Below are 18974 nucleotides of genomic sequence, written 5' to 3' on the forward strand. Positions count from 1 at the left end.
CAAAAGACAAGGCAAATAATATACAAAAGTGAAATTGGCCAAATGTCAGTGCATGTGCAGTCACTGTGTCAGGGGAGGCAGAGCTATGGCATGCCCTATACATAGAGAAATTCCCATTCATCATCAGCCAGTATTATGCTGTCTTGGGTGGAACCAGTGCTGCTAGCACTTTTAGTTTTATGGTTTTGTGGTTTTGTTGGTTTTTAATGAAAATCTGAAATCCTTGTTTTTATGTGAAATATCTCTAGTTTTGAAAGATTATGAATGAAACTGCTGCAAACATTCATTTATAAGTTTTCTATAAACACGTATTGTTTAACTCTTAAGAAATTGTCATATTGTTTTCCAAGTTGTTGTACCACTTTATATTCCCACCAACTTTATATGAGAATTCTAGTTGCTCTGCATCCAACACTTGGTGTTGTCAGTATTTTTTATTTTAGCCATTCTGAGAGGTACAAATGATATCTCATAATGGCTTTTGTTAGCTAATATTTGTTAACTAATCATGTTGAACATATTTTCATGTGCTTATATGCCATCTGTAAATATCAACTTTGGTGAAGTGTTTATTCAAATCTTTTACCTATTCATGTATCTTCTTTGTAAATATATATACAAGTCCTTTGTTAGATTTGTGATTTGCCAATATTTTTTCCCCAATCTGTAGTTTGTCTTTTCATTTTCTTATAATGTCTTTTGCAATTTTGATGTACTCTTTGCCTAACTCTTGTTCACAAAGATTTTTTCCTGTGTTTTCTTAGTAAAATTTTATAAATTTATTTAGTATTTGTATAAGGTATGAAGTTTAAATCAAATTTCATTTGTTTGCATATGGATGTCCAATTGTTCTAATACCATTTGTGGAAAAGGAAATTGAATTTTGTAGGCAACCAGAAGGATATAAGTGAAGAAGATACTTACTAACTTCTGTATTTTCACTAGGGAACTTCCTATAAGACTTTATAATTCCCATTGTGTAGCAAGTTCATTTGTCTTTCTTCCAAAATTGCAATTTTAAGCAAGAACATATTTTTTTATTAATGCTTGTCATTAGTGAATTCTAACTATGCTATTCATATCATTAGGTTATGAATATAAACATATAACCAAATGCCTAGAGCTTATCTTCTAGTAAATAAACTAGTTATCTTCTAGTTAATAAAGACTGTCAAAAAGAATGTAGAGGCAAATGTTTTAATACTTTAAATGTGTAAACTATGTAGTTACTTTGGACTTTTATGTACACAATTGTTCCAACATAAATGTGCCTTAAAATCTCCCTAAAATCTTTCAACAGTCAATAAACCAACAAATACTTTTTGAGCATTTATTTTATAGAAATTGTGTTAGGTTCTGTGAAGATGTAAAGAGGTCATATAAAGCTTTATTTCCTCAGGAATTGTATACTCAAATTGACATAGAGTAAAATCTAGACCTACAATCTCAAATGTCTTCAGTTTCCAGACAAGTATCATAAATTTGCCAGGTTGCTGATATAATGGAGAATTAGGGAGAATTAGGACTTAGGTTAACCTAAGAGATCATTCGATGATTAAAGGCATTCACATAAACAAACAAACATACATGCAGTCATCCAAAGAAAGCACTTTAAAAGTCTGAATTCATCATGGCCACAGGTTTGTGAAGGAACCTCTGATATAGGGCATAAATCTGTAGGTGTCTGGAAGGACTCATCTTGGAAGGAGTGCCTTCACAAACATATGCTTGCAGGTGCATGTGTACACACACGGCTTTCTTTTTCTTTTTCATTTTTTTTTTCTTTTTGCCTTTTTTAGGGCTGCTCCCCCGGCATATGGAGGTTCCCAGGCTAGGGGTCTAATCGGAGCTGTAGCCGCCGGCCTATACCACAGCCACAGCAACACGGGATCCGAGTTGCGTTTGTGACCTACACCACAGCTCACGGCAATGCCAGGTCCTTAACCCACTGAACAAGGCCAGGGATCGAACCCACAACCTCATGGTTCCTAGTTGGATTCATTAACCACTGAGCCATAACGGGAATTCCCACACATGGCTTTCTTTGGTTAAAAAGCAAAATTTTCAAATTTCTCATTAGGTTTATATATAGATAGTATGTATGAGTGTGTGAGTGCATATGTGCTTCTGTATTTCCTATGGTGAACATAGTCATTTATTCTCTCTTACATTTTCTAATTGGTCACTATTGGTATTTTGATTTTTATGTGTTAACCTTATTTGTTCCTTTTAACATGAATTTAATTACAACTAAACATACTGTGCTTTCCTGACTTGTTCCTCTTTTAATAAGAATGCTTCTGGCATCTCACCATTTAGTACAATGTTATTTTTGATTTCTTATATATCCCCTTAGGAAATTTCCTTCTATTCCTAATTTACTTGAAACTCAAGTTTTGCTTATTTAAATCAGGAGTGGATATAGAGTTTTATCAAGTACTTTTCCATGATCTTTTGAGATGAATTTATGTTTTTTCATTTATCCTGAACCCTACTTTAGAGATAAGTCCCAGAGTCCCAAGGCCTAAAAAATTAGATATGTTATTTATTCCATACCCTGCTAGAGTCTACTTAGGATTTTTCCATCTACCATATTAAAAAGACCTTAACTTGGTTTTTTGTTTTTTCGTCTTTTTAGGGCTGCACCCATGGCATATTGAAGTTCCCAGGCTAGGGGTCATATCGGATCTTCAGTTGCCGGCCTGTACCACAGCCACAGCAACGTGGGATCTGAGCCCCCTCTGTGACCTGTACCACAGCTCGAGGAAACTGATCCTTAAGCCCCTGGTTGAGGCCAGGGATCAAACTTGCTTCCTCATAGATGCTAGTCGGGTTCCTATAGGAACTCTGTAACTTGGTTTTAATACTGAATTGATATTAGCTTTAGATAATATATTGGGCAGCTTTCCATCATGTTTTAGGCTTTTGAATTGTTTCTATAGCACAGGCGTTATCTATTGAGTCACTGTTTTATAAGATTCACCTATAGAAACCATCTTGCTTCTGATTATGATGCCCTTTTAGAAATGGATTTTACTTGTCATTTTAATCTCTTTGTTGCTGATGTTTGAAAAAAACTTTTAACTTCATCTTGTGTCAGTTTTTATAATTCATATTTTCATAGGAAACCTTCCATTTCCTTTATATTTTTTAAATGTGTGACCATAATATTGCCTATAGAATTACTGGAAAACTTCATATTTTGTCTTTTGTTAAATACTATTTCTTCTAAGTCAGTGCTCTTCTCACTAAACTGCAGTATTTCTTATAAGATTTTGCTTATTTTATCTGTTTTGTATAAATCTATAATAAGAAAATACATGTAATTTAAGGTCATTTGATATCCAGAAATGTATATAATAGTTCAATTTCTCTATTGAAATAGAGAAAATAAAGTATAACTAAGCAAAATAAAATTTTATACAAAAACCTGGAGTTAGAGAGTTGAGTTTTATTTATTTTCTAATCATTTTAAATTAAAAATAATTTTTATTCATTTTAAGATCATCATATCTTAGTCTATATTTATTATTATCATTAAAATGAACAAATGTTATTTCATCTTTTCTTAAATAACAATAGTAATCAGTTTCCCTAGCATTTAGACTTTACAAGATATATGTATTTATATTAATTTGCTTCTTACAACATAGGTGTGAGATGGGCAGGCTGGTCGTGATTTTGCTTATGTTACCAATGATAAAATCTCGCTTTCATGGAAATTAAGCAGTTTCCCTAAAGTCTTATAACTTGTTGTAAGTAAATGGAGCTGTTATTAGGCTAGGCTTTTTTGATTCTTCGTTGGGTATTTTACAGACATAGCTCTACCATGTGTTTCAAACTTTCTTTAAAATATTAAGTGCAAAAGGTTTATTCTTCCTTTAAACAAAAAAAGTCCTGACTATTCTTCCTTAATTTAATTTTCCCTGCATCTCGATACAAGCATCCCTCCCTCTACTGTGTTTTGCAGATTTTTTTTTTTAATATATTGAAGGATTTCAGCAACACTGTATTGTCAGACTATGGTTAGTATTTTTTAGCAATAAATTATTCTTTAAGCTATGTGTACCCATTGTTTTTTTGGACATAACACTATTGCATCCTTAATAGAGTACAGTTTAGTAAATATAATTTTTATATGCACTGGGAAACCGAATATTCATGTGACTTTCATTGTAGTATTTGCTTTATTGCAGTTGTGTGGTGCTGAACCCACAATATCTCTGAGGTATGCCTGTAGTATATTTTTTCTTCTTTTTTTTCATTTTTGCTGTTTTTTTCTTGTAGTTGATTTTTAGTCTCATAACATTATGGTCGAGAAAATGCATGGGGTAATTTCAACTTTTTAAAACTTACTAAGGCTTGATCTGTGGCCCAAAATGCAGTGTATTCTGGAGAATGTTCCATGTGCACTTGAGAAGAATGTATATTCTACTGCTTTGGGATGGAATGTTCTATAAATATCAGTTAAATCTATCTGGCATAGAGTAGTTTTAAAGCCTTGTTTCCTTGTTGATTCTCTGTCTGGATGATCTGTCTCTTGATGTAAGTGGGGTGTGAAAGTCCCCTGCTGTTACTGTGTTGCTTTGATTTCTCCTTTTATGGCTGTCAGCAGCGGTTGCCTTATATGTTGAGGTGCTCCTATGTCAGGTGCATATATATTTACAATTGTTATTTCATCTTCTTGGATTATCCTGTAATTATTAGGTAATGTCCTTTGTCTCTTGTGACTTTCTTTATTTTAAAGTCTTATTTTGTCTTCTATGAGTATTGCTACTCCTGCTTTCCTTTGATTTCCATTAGCATGCAATCTCTTCTTCCATCCTCTTGAGTCCATACATGTCCTTGAGTCTGAAGTGGGTCTCTTGTAAACAGCATATATAAGGGTCTTGTTTTTGTATCCATTCAGCCAGTCTGTGTCTTTTGGTTGGAGCATTTAATCCATATACTTCAGTGTAATTATGGATAAGCATGTATTTATTGCCATTTTGTTAATTGCTTTGAATTGTTACTTTGGGTCTTTTTTTCATCTTGTTTTGTTGTCTTCTCTTGTGGTGTGCTGACTATCTTTAGTGTTGTGTTTGGATTGCTTTTCTTTTTTATGTGTGTGTCTATTGTACTTATTATTTTGTTTTGCAGTTCTCTTATTTTCGAATGCATTTTCCAAGTTCCACATTTGTCTTCTCCTCTTCTCATGTCTGGTAGTTTTGATATCATTTTGTCAGTGGATGATTTTCTGCCTTTATATTATCTTTGTCTTTACTTCTGCTTATGTTCTCTTCTAGGAGTTTTATTGTTTCAGTTCTTCCATTTAGGTCTTAATCCATTTTGAGTTTATTTTTGTATATGGTGTTAAGAAATTTTCTAATCTCATTCTTTTAAATACAGCTGTCCACTTTTCCCAGCCCCACTTATTGACATGGCTGTCTTTCCTCAATTGTATATTCTTCCTTCCTTTGTTATAGATTAATTGACTATAGTTTTTTAGATTTATTTTGGGGCATTCTATTACAGTCTGTTGATCTCTGCACCTCTTTTTGTACCAGTCCTATGATGTTTTGGTTACTGTAGCTTTACAATATAGTGTGAAATCAGGGAACATATCTTTATTTTATTTTAGTTTAGTTTTCTCTCTAGATTGCTTTGGCTATTCTAGGTCTTTTATTATTCTATGAAAATTTTAGAATTACTTAGTTTTGTGAGAAATGTCATGGGTATTTTGAAATGGATTACATTAAATCTATAGATTCTTTTGTGTAGTATGGACGTCTTAACAGTATTTTCCCAATCTATGAACATGGGATAGCTTTTTATATTTTTTGTATCATTTTCCATTACCTTCATCAGTGTCTGTGGTTTTCAAATTATAGGTTTTTCATCTCCTTGGTCAAGTTTATTCCTATGTAATTTATTCTTTTTGATGTGATATTATGTCAGAATTTTTTTTTTGGCTTTCTTTTTGATAGTTCATTATTAGTATAGAGAAAAGCAACATATTTCTGTATATTAGTGTTGTTTCCTGCAACTTTACTGATTTTTTTATTCTAATAGCTTTTAGGTGGAAACTTGAGGGTTTTCTACACAAAGTTCTATGTCATCTGCAGATAGTGACAGTTTTACTTCTTTTCTTCCAATTTGAATGCTTTTTTTTTTTGATCTGGTAAATTGTTTAGTTCTGTTTATTTTTTCAGAAGTTTTCTATTGCTCTTCAATTGAGACTAGTCCATATGCTTTGTTTTTTTTTTTAATTTTTGTATCTCTGTGAATTTTGGTGAAATAGTTACCTATTGCAGTCTTGAAGGAATGTGCATATATTGGAAAAGACCCTATACAGTCTCTGTGTGCCCAGTGCCTTTGATGAGAAAGATGGATTTTACGTGAACAGAAGTCATGTCTTTCCTCAGGGTGTGCTTGCAGCTATCACCTTGGAAGGGTTTGGGGCTAGAGTTAGTCTCTGGCCAGAACCAGTGTAAGACAGTGCTTCCCCTTCTTCAGTGGCCCTCTCTTCCCCATCAGATGTGGGGCTGGATCCCAAGTTTCCCAAGAAGCCCTGAGCATTGATTACTAGCTGTTTTGGTTTTCTTTTTTTCCCTTAAAGCATGTGCTCTCTTCTCCTAGTACCGCATCCTTGCCCCAGGGGAGCAGTCCTGGAAAACAGCCCTGTTGGCGTTGAGTTCATGATGGGGTGTGGGCATTGGAAGGTTGGCCACAGAGTCCAGGCTCCTTTCAGTGTGCTAACTTGCAATGGCAAGCCCCCTGCATCTCTGTCTCCTTTTGCCCTTAGAACTGCACATTCTCCCCTTCCCACCTCTCTACCCCCTTCCCCCCATCTCAGCTAACCCTTCACTGTGGAGGTGCCTCAGGGCAGATGGAACCCACTTGGCCTCTCAGTGTGTATTGGGATGCAGGCTGTGGCAGTTTGACACTGTCAGAGATTAAGATTGCTTCTGATTAGCTTTTTGAGTAAGAACCTGCATTGGCCATCCTGCTATGCTCAGACAACGCCTTGGTCTAAGTAATCTCTGCATTCTACACTCAAGTTCATTCCAGTGTGGCAGCCTTCACTCCATTGTGGAACTGCAAGGTGAAGTAAGTAGGACTGGAGCATTTGCTTAGTTCAGGCTGGGGTGCACACAGATGTGGTTATGGAAAACTGGATATCTACTAGTACTGTCTTCAATTCTCTCTCTCTCTGTTCTGTCTTGGGAGCAAGCCACTGCTCGTGCATTTCTCACAAACAGAGTCTATGCTGCCTACAACCCTCCCGTTAGTCCTATTGGGCCTCCAACCAGCCAAGAGGGCTCATCTTCCCTCTGTGGGACCTCAGGCCTAGGTCACCCTATCTGTGACTCAGACCACTTACTCTCCAAGGTGGATCTCTGCCCCTGTAATCTCCCTTTTCTTCTGAGTTCCCTTCCTGGGGCACAGGTCCTGACCTTGCTGCTTCTCTTCCCTTGTTACTTAATTCGCAGTGGATCTGTCTTACAGCCTTTGCTGTTCAGTAATCTTTATGTCAGTTTTCAGTTAGTTTTTACCTGAGAGTTATTCCTTATGAGGAAAAGGTGATTTCTACATCCTCCTACTCCACCATCTTGCTGAAAAAGTCTAGAGACACTGCTTTTAACAAAGGAGTAGCTGGAGTTCCCACCGTGGCACAGTGGATTAACGAGCCAGCATTGCTGCAGCTGTGTCTTAGGTTGCAGCTGCAGCTAGAATTTGATCCCTGTCCCAGGAACTTTCATATGCATTGGGTGCAGCACCCCACCCTCAAAAAAAAAAAAAAAAAAACACAAAGAATTTGCTGAAGATATTGGTGAAAAGTCACATGTCTGAGCTCCTTTAATTACATTCATTAATTTACTGGAGTGCTGATTTATCAAACTTCAAGAACTTACTATTTTGCCAGCTATACAAACTTAATTTAAAATACAGTCTGTACTTTCATTATCTAGTGGAGAATATAGAGATCTCTTAGGCTGATGATTACATTAATGGGACAAATGGTATAATGCATATATGAGTAAGACACTATTCAGTCACAGTTTATGAGGTGCTTATTTCTGCTTCTCAAGTTTGTAAAAGTCTTCTAAAAATGATATTTGACTGCAGAAGGATGATTTGGAGTTTGGGGGATGGAGAAAGTATCTAGGATATAGATAATAGATGTAAAACAAGGGACTGCTGTATGCGATTACAGATAATTGAGCATGGCTAGAACAAAGAGGTGCTGTGAAAGGGTGACAGAAAATGAAACAAGAAGTGGACTCATTAATTTATAAATGGAATTCTCATAACCCTTGTTATAGTATTATCCATTAATTAAAAATAAAGATATGGAGTTCTTGTTGTAGCTGTGGGTTTAAGAACCCAACATAGTATCCAGGAGAATGCAGAGTCCATCCTTGGCCTTGTTCAGTGGGTTAAGGATCTGACGCTGCCACAAGCTGTGGCATAGGTTGCAGATATGGCTTGGATTGAGTGTTGCAGTGGCTGTGGCGTAGGCCTGCAGCTGGAGCTCCAATTCCACCCCTAGGCCAGGAGCTTCCATATGCTGCAGGTGGGCATAAAAATAAAAAATATGGATATGATACATCAAAAATTACATTTTATTTATTTTTGCCACACCCACAGCATTTTGAAATTCCCAGGCTCAGGATTGAACCCATGCCACAATAGCTACAAGACCATTCAGTGACAATGCTACATCCTTAATCCATTGCACCATAAGAGAACTCCAAGAATTACATTTTAGAAAGGTGAGGCTTGTTCAGCTAAGAGGAGGATATTGTTAAAACTGTGGTTAGAAATGAGAAAGTCTTAAAGTACTGAAGTGGAAATGAAGGAATAGATATTTTCCAGATGAATTAAGGCCAATAAAAATATGACTTGGTCATTAATTGTTGTAGGGACTAAGAAAGATAAGGACATTTAAAAGATTTCCAGGCTTCTGACATGGACTACTAGATCAATTAACTTTCATTAGAACAAAAATTTGGGAAAACTGTAAAAGAAGCAGATTTGAGTTAGAACACTAAAATATTTCTGAGCAGCTTTGCATTAACTTTAAATATTCCTAGTGAATTTGGACTATTTTTTTTTCTGGGATAGTTTCAGTAATGGCAATAATCACTATTTATAGTTTATTTTTACTAGATAGATTAATTCATTCAGAAAAGTCATATAATTAGAAGCCTATTAAAGGAAATTATATTAAGGAAATAGATGTATAATCACTTTAATACTCAAAATAAATGAAGAGAGACGAGCACAGTCATGTTTCAGAAGTGAATTGCAGATAATACACAAAAGAACACATGGAACATATTACAGGATAAAATGAATATAAGGCCACCAAAAAAAAAATAAGTCTCAGTAAACTTAAAAAGATTGAATTCACACAAGATATGACCTCTGACCACAATGGAATGAAACTAGGAAATAACAGCAGAGGGAAACTAGAAAAAATTCACAATATATGGAAATTAAACAATTCACCCTTTTCTCTTTTCTTCTTCTTTTTTTTTTTTTTTTTTTTGGCTGCTCTCCAACACATTGAGTTCCCAGGCCAGGGATCAAATCTGAGCAGTAGCTGTGACCTGTGCCACAGCTGCTGCAACCTCAGATGCTTAACTCACTGCACTGGGCCAGGAATTGAATTCGCATCCCTGCCACTGCAGAGATACCATTGGTCCTGTTGTGCCATAGCAGGAACTCCAGATAATTCACTCTTAATCATTGGTTTAAAAAGAAATCACAGAGTAGTTAGAAAATACCTTGAGACAAATGAAAATGAAAACACAACATACCAGAACTTATGGGGTGCAGTGGAAGCACTACTCAGAGGGAAATTAATAGCTGTAAATGTCCACATGAGAAGAGAAAAAACATCCTAAATTAATAAACTCTAACTTTATACCTTGAAGGACTGAATAAGAAAACTAGCAAACTTAGCCATGGAAACGTAAAAGTGGGAGCATAGACCTGTACAGAAGCAGATTTATTTCATGCTACATAATTGTTATCAGTCAACTAGATTGTTATAAATTTAGGATATTAAACCACCCATGATGGCCACCAATAGAATATCTAAAATGTATAAAACAGGAAATGAGGGAATCAAAACGATTCATTACAAAAAGGGAAAAATTCAATTAAAGTGAGAATGCAATAATGCAAGAAAGGGAGACAGACAGGGAAAAAAATTAAGGAATGAAAGAATAAGGATTAAGTTGGAGATAAAGGAAATAGAGAATAGAAAAATGATATAGCAAAAGCAAAAAAATGTTCTTTGAAAAGATTAACAAAATTGACATACCTTTAGCTAGATTAATGAAGAGAAAAAGAGAACACACTAAATGAATCAGAAATAAAGATGGAAATATTACTATTCAAATAAATGAAAATGATTTGAAAAAATACTGTGAACAATTGTATGCCAACAAATTAGGAACCTAGATGAAATAGGCAGATTACTAGAAACAAATAAATTACCTAAACTGACATAAAAACAAATGGAAAATCTCGGAGTTCCCATCGTGGCGCAGTGGAAATGAATCCAACTAGGAATCATGAGGTTGTGGGTTCGATCCCCGACTTTACTCAGTGGGTTACGGATCCAGCGTTGCCATGACCTGTGGTGTAGGTTGCAGACTCGGCTCAGATCTGTGGCCGGCAGCAACAGTTCCTTTTAGATCCCTAGCCTGGGAACCTCCATATGCCATGCGAGTATGGCCCTCAAAAGACAAAAAAAAAAAAAAAAAAAAAGAACAAATGGAAAATCTCAACAGACTTTTAACAAGTAAACATATTTTCAGTCACTAAAAACTTCCCACCAGGGAAAAGTCTAAAATCAAATTACTTCATTGGTAAATTGGTCAACAAAACATTTAAAGAAGAATTAACAGTGATGCTTTTCCAACTTCCAGAGACCAGAAGAGGAGAGAATACTTTTTTGCTTTTAAGAGCTGCACCCAGGGCATATGGATGTACCCAGGCTAGGGGTTGAATCAGGGCTACAGCTGCAGACCTATGCCATAGCCACAGCAACACGAGATCTGAGCTGTGTCTGCAACCTACACCACAGCTCACAGCAGCAGTGGATCCCTGACCCACTGAGCAAAGCCAGGGATCAAACCTGCATCCTCATGGATACCAGTCTGATTTGTTTCCACTGAGCCACAACAGGAATTCCAGAGAATAATTTTTAATTCATTTTATGAGGCTAGAATTACCTTGCTACCAAAACCAGAGAAAGACATCACCTGAAAGAAAAATTATACAGCAAAATATCCCTTATGAATGGAGATGCAAAAATACACAGGAAAATATTAAGGCATTGAATTTAAAAATTATTAAAAGGATTATACATCATGCACCTAAGATTACCCCAGGAATTCCAGAGGAGATAAACATAAAAAAATTAATCACTGTAATATACCATATTAACAGAAAGATTGAAAAACAAAAAACCCACGTGATCATCTCATTTGATGAGATGTATGTAACAGAGAAAGCATTTAGCAAAATTCTTTTATGATACAACACTGAGAAAACTAAGGAAGCTTCCTTATTATAATAAAAGGCATTTGTGAAGACCCCACAACCAACATAATTTTCCATTGTGAAAAACAGAAAGCTTTCCTCTTATATCTGGAACAAGATGAGGAAACCCTTAATTACTGATATTGAACATTACATTGGAAGTTCTAGTTAGAGCATTTAGACAAGGACAAGAAATAAAAGGCATCCAAACTCTTAAGTGGGAAGTAAATGGTAACATGTTACTTAATGGTAATATGATCCTGTATATAGAAAATCATAGATAATCAGCAAGAAAGTTACTGAGTCAATAAAGAAGTTCAGCAAAGTTACAGGGTACAAGATCAGCAAACAAAAACCATTCATTTCTATACACCAACAATAAACAATCTGAAAAGGAAATTAAAAGCTACTCCATTTCAAATAGCATCTGAAAAATAAATGCCTAGGAATAGATTTAACCAAGGTGATAAAAGACTTCTGCACTGAAAACTATGAAATTTTGCTGAAAGAAATTAACAGCTAACTAAAGGCATCCCCATGTTCATATACTGGAAGACTTAATATGAAGATGTCAGTACCACCCAGTGTGATCTGTAGATTCAGTGTAATCCCTATCAAAATTCAAACTGCCTTTTTTTTTTTTCAAAAATGAGAAAACTGTATTGGAAATTCATAGGAAATTCCAAGGAGCCTCAAATAGCCAAAATAATCTTGTAAAAGAAAAACTAAATCGAAGGGCTCACATTTCCCAATTTCAAAACTTGGTACAAAGCTTGCAGTAATCAAAGCACTGTGCCACTGGCATAATTATAGGCCAATAGAATAGAATTAAGGATCCAGAAATAAATCCAAATCCATGGAAAATTGATTATAACTTGGCACAAATCCAAGAGTGCCAAGATAAAGCTGTGACAACATCTTTGGGAAAAAAAATCTCTAACAAATATTGTTAAATTATTGGTTTTCCCACACAAAAGAATTAACTTGAACCCATATTTTGTACTATGTAAGTCAAAATGGATCAATTTCCTAAATAGAAGAACAAATAAAACCTTAGTCTTAAAAGTGCAGCATTAAATCTTCAAGACCTTAGATTTGGCAGTGGATTTTTATACATGACACCAATAAGGTGAGCAACAAAAGAAAAAATACATAATTGACTTCACCAAAATTAAAAGTTTTTGTGCATCAAAGTGTATTATCAAGGAGTAAAAAGACAACCTACAGAATGAGAAACTATTTGGAAATAAAATATTGGATAAGGGTTTAGTATCCAAAATATAAGAAGAACTGCTATAACTCAACAGCAAAAAGACAAACAACCCAAATTAAAATTTGCCAGGGGACTTGAATGGATATTTCTTGAAAGAAGTTATACAAATTACCAATAAGAATTTGAAAAGATGCTTACATTATTAGTTATTAGGGAAATGCAAGTCAGAACTACAATGAGTCACCGATTTACACCCATTAGGATAGCCATTAAAAAAAAATAGAGGAGTTACTGTAGTGGCTCAGCAGTAACAAATCCAACTAGTATCCATGAGGACACAGGTTCAATCCCTGGCCTCACTCAGTGGGTGAGTGCTCCGGCATTGCTGTGAGCTCTATTGTAGGTTGCAGATGTGGCTCATATCTGGTATTGCTGTGGGTGTGGTGTAGGCTGGCAGCTACAGCTCTGATTTTACCCCTAGCCTAGGAATTTCCATATGCTGCAGGTAAAGCCCTTAAAAAAATAAAAAATAAAAAACAAGTATTGGTGAAGATGTGATAAAGTGGAATAGTTATACATTGTTAGTGAGGACATAAAATTGTATAGCCACTGTGGAAAACCATTTGGTGGTTCTTCAAATACTAAACATAGAATTACCATATAATTGAGTAATTCCACATCCTAGGTGCATACCCCCAAAAACTGAGACTCAGCTCTATGCTAATGTTTATTGGAGCATTATTTATAGTAGCCAAAAAATGGAAATGATCCAGTTGTCCATTAACAGGTGAATGAATAAACAAAATATATGATATACATATGATGGAATATTATTTGGGCATAAAAAAGGAATGAAGTTCTGATACGTGCTACGACATGGAATAACTTTGAAAACTTTTTGCTGAGTGAAATTTTCCAAACACAAAAGGACAAATGTTGTATGATTCCTCTTCGGTGAATTTCCTAGAGTAGTCAAATTCATAAAGACAAAATTGACTAGGAGTTACCAGGGCCTGGAACAAGAAAAATGGGAGTCATTCATTAATGATTACAGAGTTTTTCTTTATGTGATGGATGGATAAATTTTGGAAAGAGATAGTAATGATGGTTGCACATCATTATGAATGTAATTGTATACTTAAAAACAGATAAAATTCACATTTCTTAAATATATTTATTACAGTGAAACAAAAACCACTTGACCATAAGTGTGATGTTTGTTTCTGGACTTTGAGTTGTTCTCTATTGCTTTATATGCCTATCCTTATGCTAGCAGTACACTGTCTCTTGCTTATTGTACCTCTGTAGTAACTTGAAATCAGAAAATAGAAATCCTCAAGCTTTCTTCTTTTCAGGATTGAGTGTACTATGTCCCTTGACTTTCTACATGAATTTTACAATCTTGGAGCTGAGTTCTTAAGCCCAATCTGCCACTACTAGAAGTGGGACCTTCGAAAAATTGCTTGTCTCATTTTGTTTCATGATCCTTATTATAGGATATGAGAGTTAAATGAGAAAAAATGTATAAAGCCTGACATAATGCTTGGCGTATCTATAAATACTCAATATACTACCAGTGGTAGTATTAGTACCACTATAACTACCACTGTTACTGCCAATGTAATACCACTTTTATATATTGACTAGAGTAAAAGAGCACTCTGCCTCCAGAGTATATTCTTCCTTTAGTAATGAAAGACGTGTGTTGTTAGAGAAAGAACATGAAGTTTGGAATCAGTTGTCCTGAATGCAGTGACTAGAGGGTACTGATGGTATGTTAAATTTATAGATGTTTTAAACCTAGAAGTGTTTCATGATGCCATGAAAATAAATAGAAAGGTCATTTTCAGAAGTCACTTAAGGCTGGCAAAGTTACCACTAATTTGGTTATACTAAAGAAATAGGAAAAAAAGGTGGGCCGAAGTAAGTTTATTCTTGAATTTTTTTAATTAACTGGCTTATGACACTGTCCTTTACTACTAGATTGTTTCCTATTATTGGAATTTTTTCCTGGTGTTTATATCAGCTTTAATCTCCTTTCTCATTAATGTGTTTAGTATAATACAGAGGCTCTTCCTCCATTTTTAGCTACTTGATCAAATGATAATTCTACAATAGTTAACACACTATTCATACACATACTGTTTGTGTCATATGTCCATTTTGATCCAGATAGAAATATGTTAAATCATGTATTTTACCTGCCTTTTTAACAATTGAAACCATCATCATTTGTTAGAAGTTTATGTAGGATTACCAATATGGAGGCCTACCTTGCTTAGTTTAGGATTGCAGGAAAAGCAGTACATGAGGTACTGTTGGTCAGTGCTGATCAAAAGAAAAATGAGTTGTTGAAGTAGAATTGAAATTTATCCTAGCAGCATTATTTTCATTTTTCGTGCAAAAGTCAACTATTATGACCATGGCTTCTTTGAATCATTATTTTACTAAAAAATTGAAACTGTTTCTGTAATCCACTTTCCCATTTTTGTAACAGTTGTTTTAGACTGTTATTATTATAAATAGTTTTTTAAATGGTGATAGGTGCCTTTTAAAAACTTATTTTGAAATAATTTTGAACTTTGAACTTGTCTAGTTCTGTTGTATTACCTTAATGCTTTATATTAAGTTTTTGTTTTTTTTGTTTTTTTGTCTTTTTTTGTTGTTGTTGCTATATCTTGGGCCGCTCCCGCGGCATATGGAGGTTCCCAGGCTAGGGGTCGAATTGGAGCTGTAGCCACCGGCCTACGCCAGAGCCACAGCAACGCGGGATCCGAGCTGCGTCTGCAACCTACACCACAGCTCACGGCAACGCCGGATCCCTAACCCACTGAGCAAGGGCAGAGACCGAACCCGCAACCTCGTGGTTCCTAGTCGGATTCGTTAACCACTGAGCCACGACGGGAACTCCATATTAAAATATTTTTTACTTATCAGATATTTTTATAGATATTCTTCCCTATAAGACAGTGATTTTTTTGCATCCTCATTGCCTGGATTGTATCCATTATATAATATGATCTCAATGGATAAAATGATGACTTCATTATTTGCAAGGCTATAAATTGAAGTCCTCAAGTTTTCAGTAGTCATTTTGCTCCAGTGTCTTCATTGTTATCCCACAATATCAACTTCTAATTGAATAATTTTAATAATTGACAGTGAAAGTGTTTTTTAAATGCCTACTCTAAACCTTTTACAGAGAGTTATATGTTTTCAGTTTAGCAACATCCAGTGCTACTCCTTTATTAGTATTCACTTTTCTATCTTATATAATATGAATTAAGTTAAATTTCATTAGTGTTTCCATCATTCAGTCATAACACTTTTAAGTCTAGGAAATAATTCTCAAATCAAGATCTGAACATTAGTTCCATTGCCAAGAATAATTGGTATTATTAAAGAATTTTAAAAAATAGTTTTCAGTGAAAATCATTTGATTAGATAGTTTTTTTTAATGAAAATCAGGATGGCATTTATTAATTTACATTTGAGACTGGAGATAGCCTAAAGTATCTAGAATATGTGAGTGACTTACTTATGATACTCTCTTTTCTGATATCACAATACTTAAAAAGTCAAATAAGTAATCAGGGAGTTCTTTTTAAGCCCTGAGTTAGAACCAAGGTAGGTAGGTAATCTTGGAGTTTAGGAACGTAGAGCACCTGTCTGATAGAGACATGATAGTAGCCACTAATGCACATCATATTTGTAACTTAAAATTCTCAGGAGCCGTATTTAAAACTAAAAAGAAGCAGATGAAATTAATTTTAATGATGTACCTGTTTAATGCCATACATGTACAATGTTATTTTAACATGTAATCAATGCTTTAAAATTTATCTTTGTTATACTAAGTATTTGAAATCTGGTATGTATTTACATATAATATACGTCTTAATTAGCTCCTTCACTTAACCAGCTCTTTCAATTATTTGGGAAAGTTACTGAATCTCTCTGGGTCTCAATTTCCCCATTTTTTATAATGGAGACAACTGTAAGAATCAAAATAGATAATATATGACACGCCTGACAAAGAATAACTGTTACATAAACTTAGCTGTTTCCTTAAAAACATTTCATACAGTTGAACATGACATGTAATGACATCACTGCCTCAAGGCAAAGTTTATATCTTGGGGATTAAATTTGTAACCCTCAAAAGCTCATCTCTTTTCCAAGGGCAGTACTGGGCACACAGACTTCTCTCTCTGCCTCCTTGTTCAAATATTTTTGGAAGAAAGCAACATCGGTATTGATTTAGCAGTTGTTACAGGTGTGCTTCACTGATGCAAATGTTAATAACAGGGGAAACTATGGTGGGGGGAATCTATGAAAAAAACTCCTTACTTTCTGCTCAACTTTTTCTATAAACCTAAAACTACTCTAAATAAGTAAAGTGTGTTAATTTAAAAAAAAAAAAAGCAAACACCTTGTGTCCTATTTTTCTTGATACACCTTAGTTGTGGCAGAACCCTTCAGTAAAAATGGCAGTTTGAGCATCATTAAAACCAGCAATAAAAGAAGTTTAATTATGGTTAAATGTCTTTCAGGAGTCATTCATCATTTACCTCTTTTTAGCTACTATATGGAAAACCAAAGTACAAAATAGTTGTTTTTCCTCCATGATTATTGGTCTGGGTAATGGGCAGTTATTGGTGACACTGATGCTAATGGCAGAAACAGTCCATATTTTTCAGTACACTTTTACCGGTTTTGAGAATGTTTTTTTCTCCTAATTTCAGGTTGGGTGGGACTATATCAGCATACAAGATAGTACCAGATGAAATAGAAGAAATCAAGGTATAGTATGGCGTTTTTCACCTCTACAAAGACTTAGTATCTTGACAGGAAGGTGCACGAAGAATTGTTTTATCTTTATACTGTTGAATCTTTGGGTGTGTTAGGATATCATTTAATTCCCAGTTATCCTATTTGAATTTAAAAATAGATATCATGTAATCATCATCATATTTCATTTACAACCATCAATACATTTCTATGAAATATATTAGGAAAATCAAAACAGGAACCCTTTCTTGTAAAATTCATGAAAATCTACTTAAGAAAGCATAGTATAAGCATTAGTGTGCATAATGGATTTTTTTATCTTGTTTTAATTTCCTTATAAGCTTTCACCAATTATAAATAATATTGGTCTGTTAAATATTTTCTGGTCCTTTGATAACATAGTAGGCCAATTTCAATTTACAATTTATAGTACAATAAATGAAAAAAATGACCTCATTCTTTAAGTCTTCAGCATTATTATATTCTTCTGTCTCCAATACGTTCTAAATCCTGTGGGCTATTAGTCCTCTGGCATAACATGTGACCCTTGTCTAAAAGCAGTTAGCAATGATGAGAACTGAACTTACGTCTATTACGTAAATAAAATTTAGCAATTGGATAGCAGTAGTCAAGGATGTATAAGACTGAGTTTAGCTGTTAACAGTAACAGTAACAAAGATCTCAAACAAATCCTTCAGCTTGATTTAATTAAATATTTCAAAATCAAATTCAATAAATTAAATCTTAGTAAATAGTTCTTTAAATTGTTTACATTACATTTAATAACTAAGTTAAATTCATTGATCTTTATTTTCTATACTATTACTTTCAGTATCTCAAATATTCTATATAGGCAACATAGGAATTAATGCCATGATAATGTTGTAGCATTAAGGGGCAACCAAAAGCTAGGGGTGTCAAGAGACTCTTTCTAACTTGATATAAATTCATAAAATAGTTTGGCTGGGAGGAACCTTTAATCTAGATCCCTTATTTTTCAGAAGGAAATGAGATTTAATAAAGGTGAGCTTGTTGTAGTCACTTGTGCTTAAAGGTGCTCTGGCTTATAATACAACTGCAACATATGTTAAGTGATAAAGGTAAACAAAGTATTCCATGAAATACATAGAAAGGACAGTAAACTACTCAAAAAAGATAATCAGCAAAATCTTTCCAAGAGTTATAACCAGCAAAGTGGAGTTCTATATAGTAGGAGAGGCGCTTGTGAAAACATAAATAGGAGATAATACGGCACCAGATCACAGGGTAAAATAAAAATTGTTGAGATGTAAGACAGGCAGTGGGCATTTATGCCACAAGAAATTTGGATTTTAAACTGAAAACAATGGGGTGACATTATGTGATTTTAGGAAAGAAAGTGGCATAATTAACTTAGTGATTTTGTAGGTTTTTTCTTTGATGAGTGAGA

General features: G+C 34.5%; 1 protein-coding gene across 5 annotated transcripts in view; it reads left to right on the forward strand.

The window, feature by feature from the left end:
- Positions 1-18974, forward strand: part of GPHN (gephyrin) — a 554831-nt gene that overhangs the window by 175344 nt on the left and 360513 nt on the right. For all 5 annotated transcript variants that reach the window (XM_047797834.1, XM_047797836.1, XM_047797835.1 and 2 more), the window contains exon 3: positions 17500-17557. In XM_047797834.1, coding sequence (XP_047653790.1) covers positions 17500-17557 — 58 coding nt within the window. The remainder of the gene's footprint in view (positions 1-17499; positions 17558-18974) is intronic.

Source organism: Phacochoerus africanus, chromosome 9 (assembly GCF_016906955.1).
Source record: "Phacochoerus africanus isolate WHEZ1 chromosome 9, ROS_Pafr_v1, whole genome shotgun sequence".
Classification (NCBI taxonomy): Eukaryota; Metazoa; Chordata; class Mammalia; order Artiodactyla; family Suidae; genus Phacochoerus; species Phacochoerus africanus.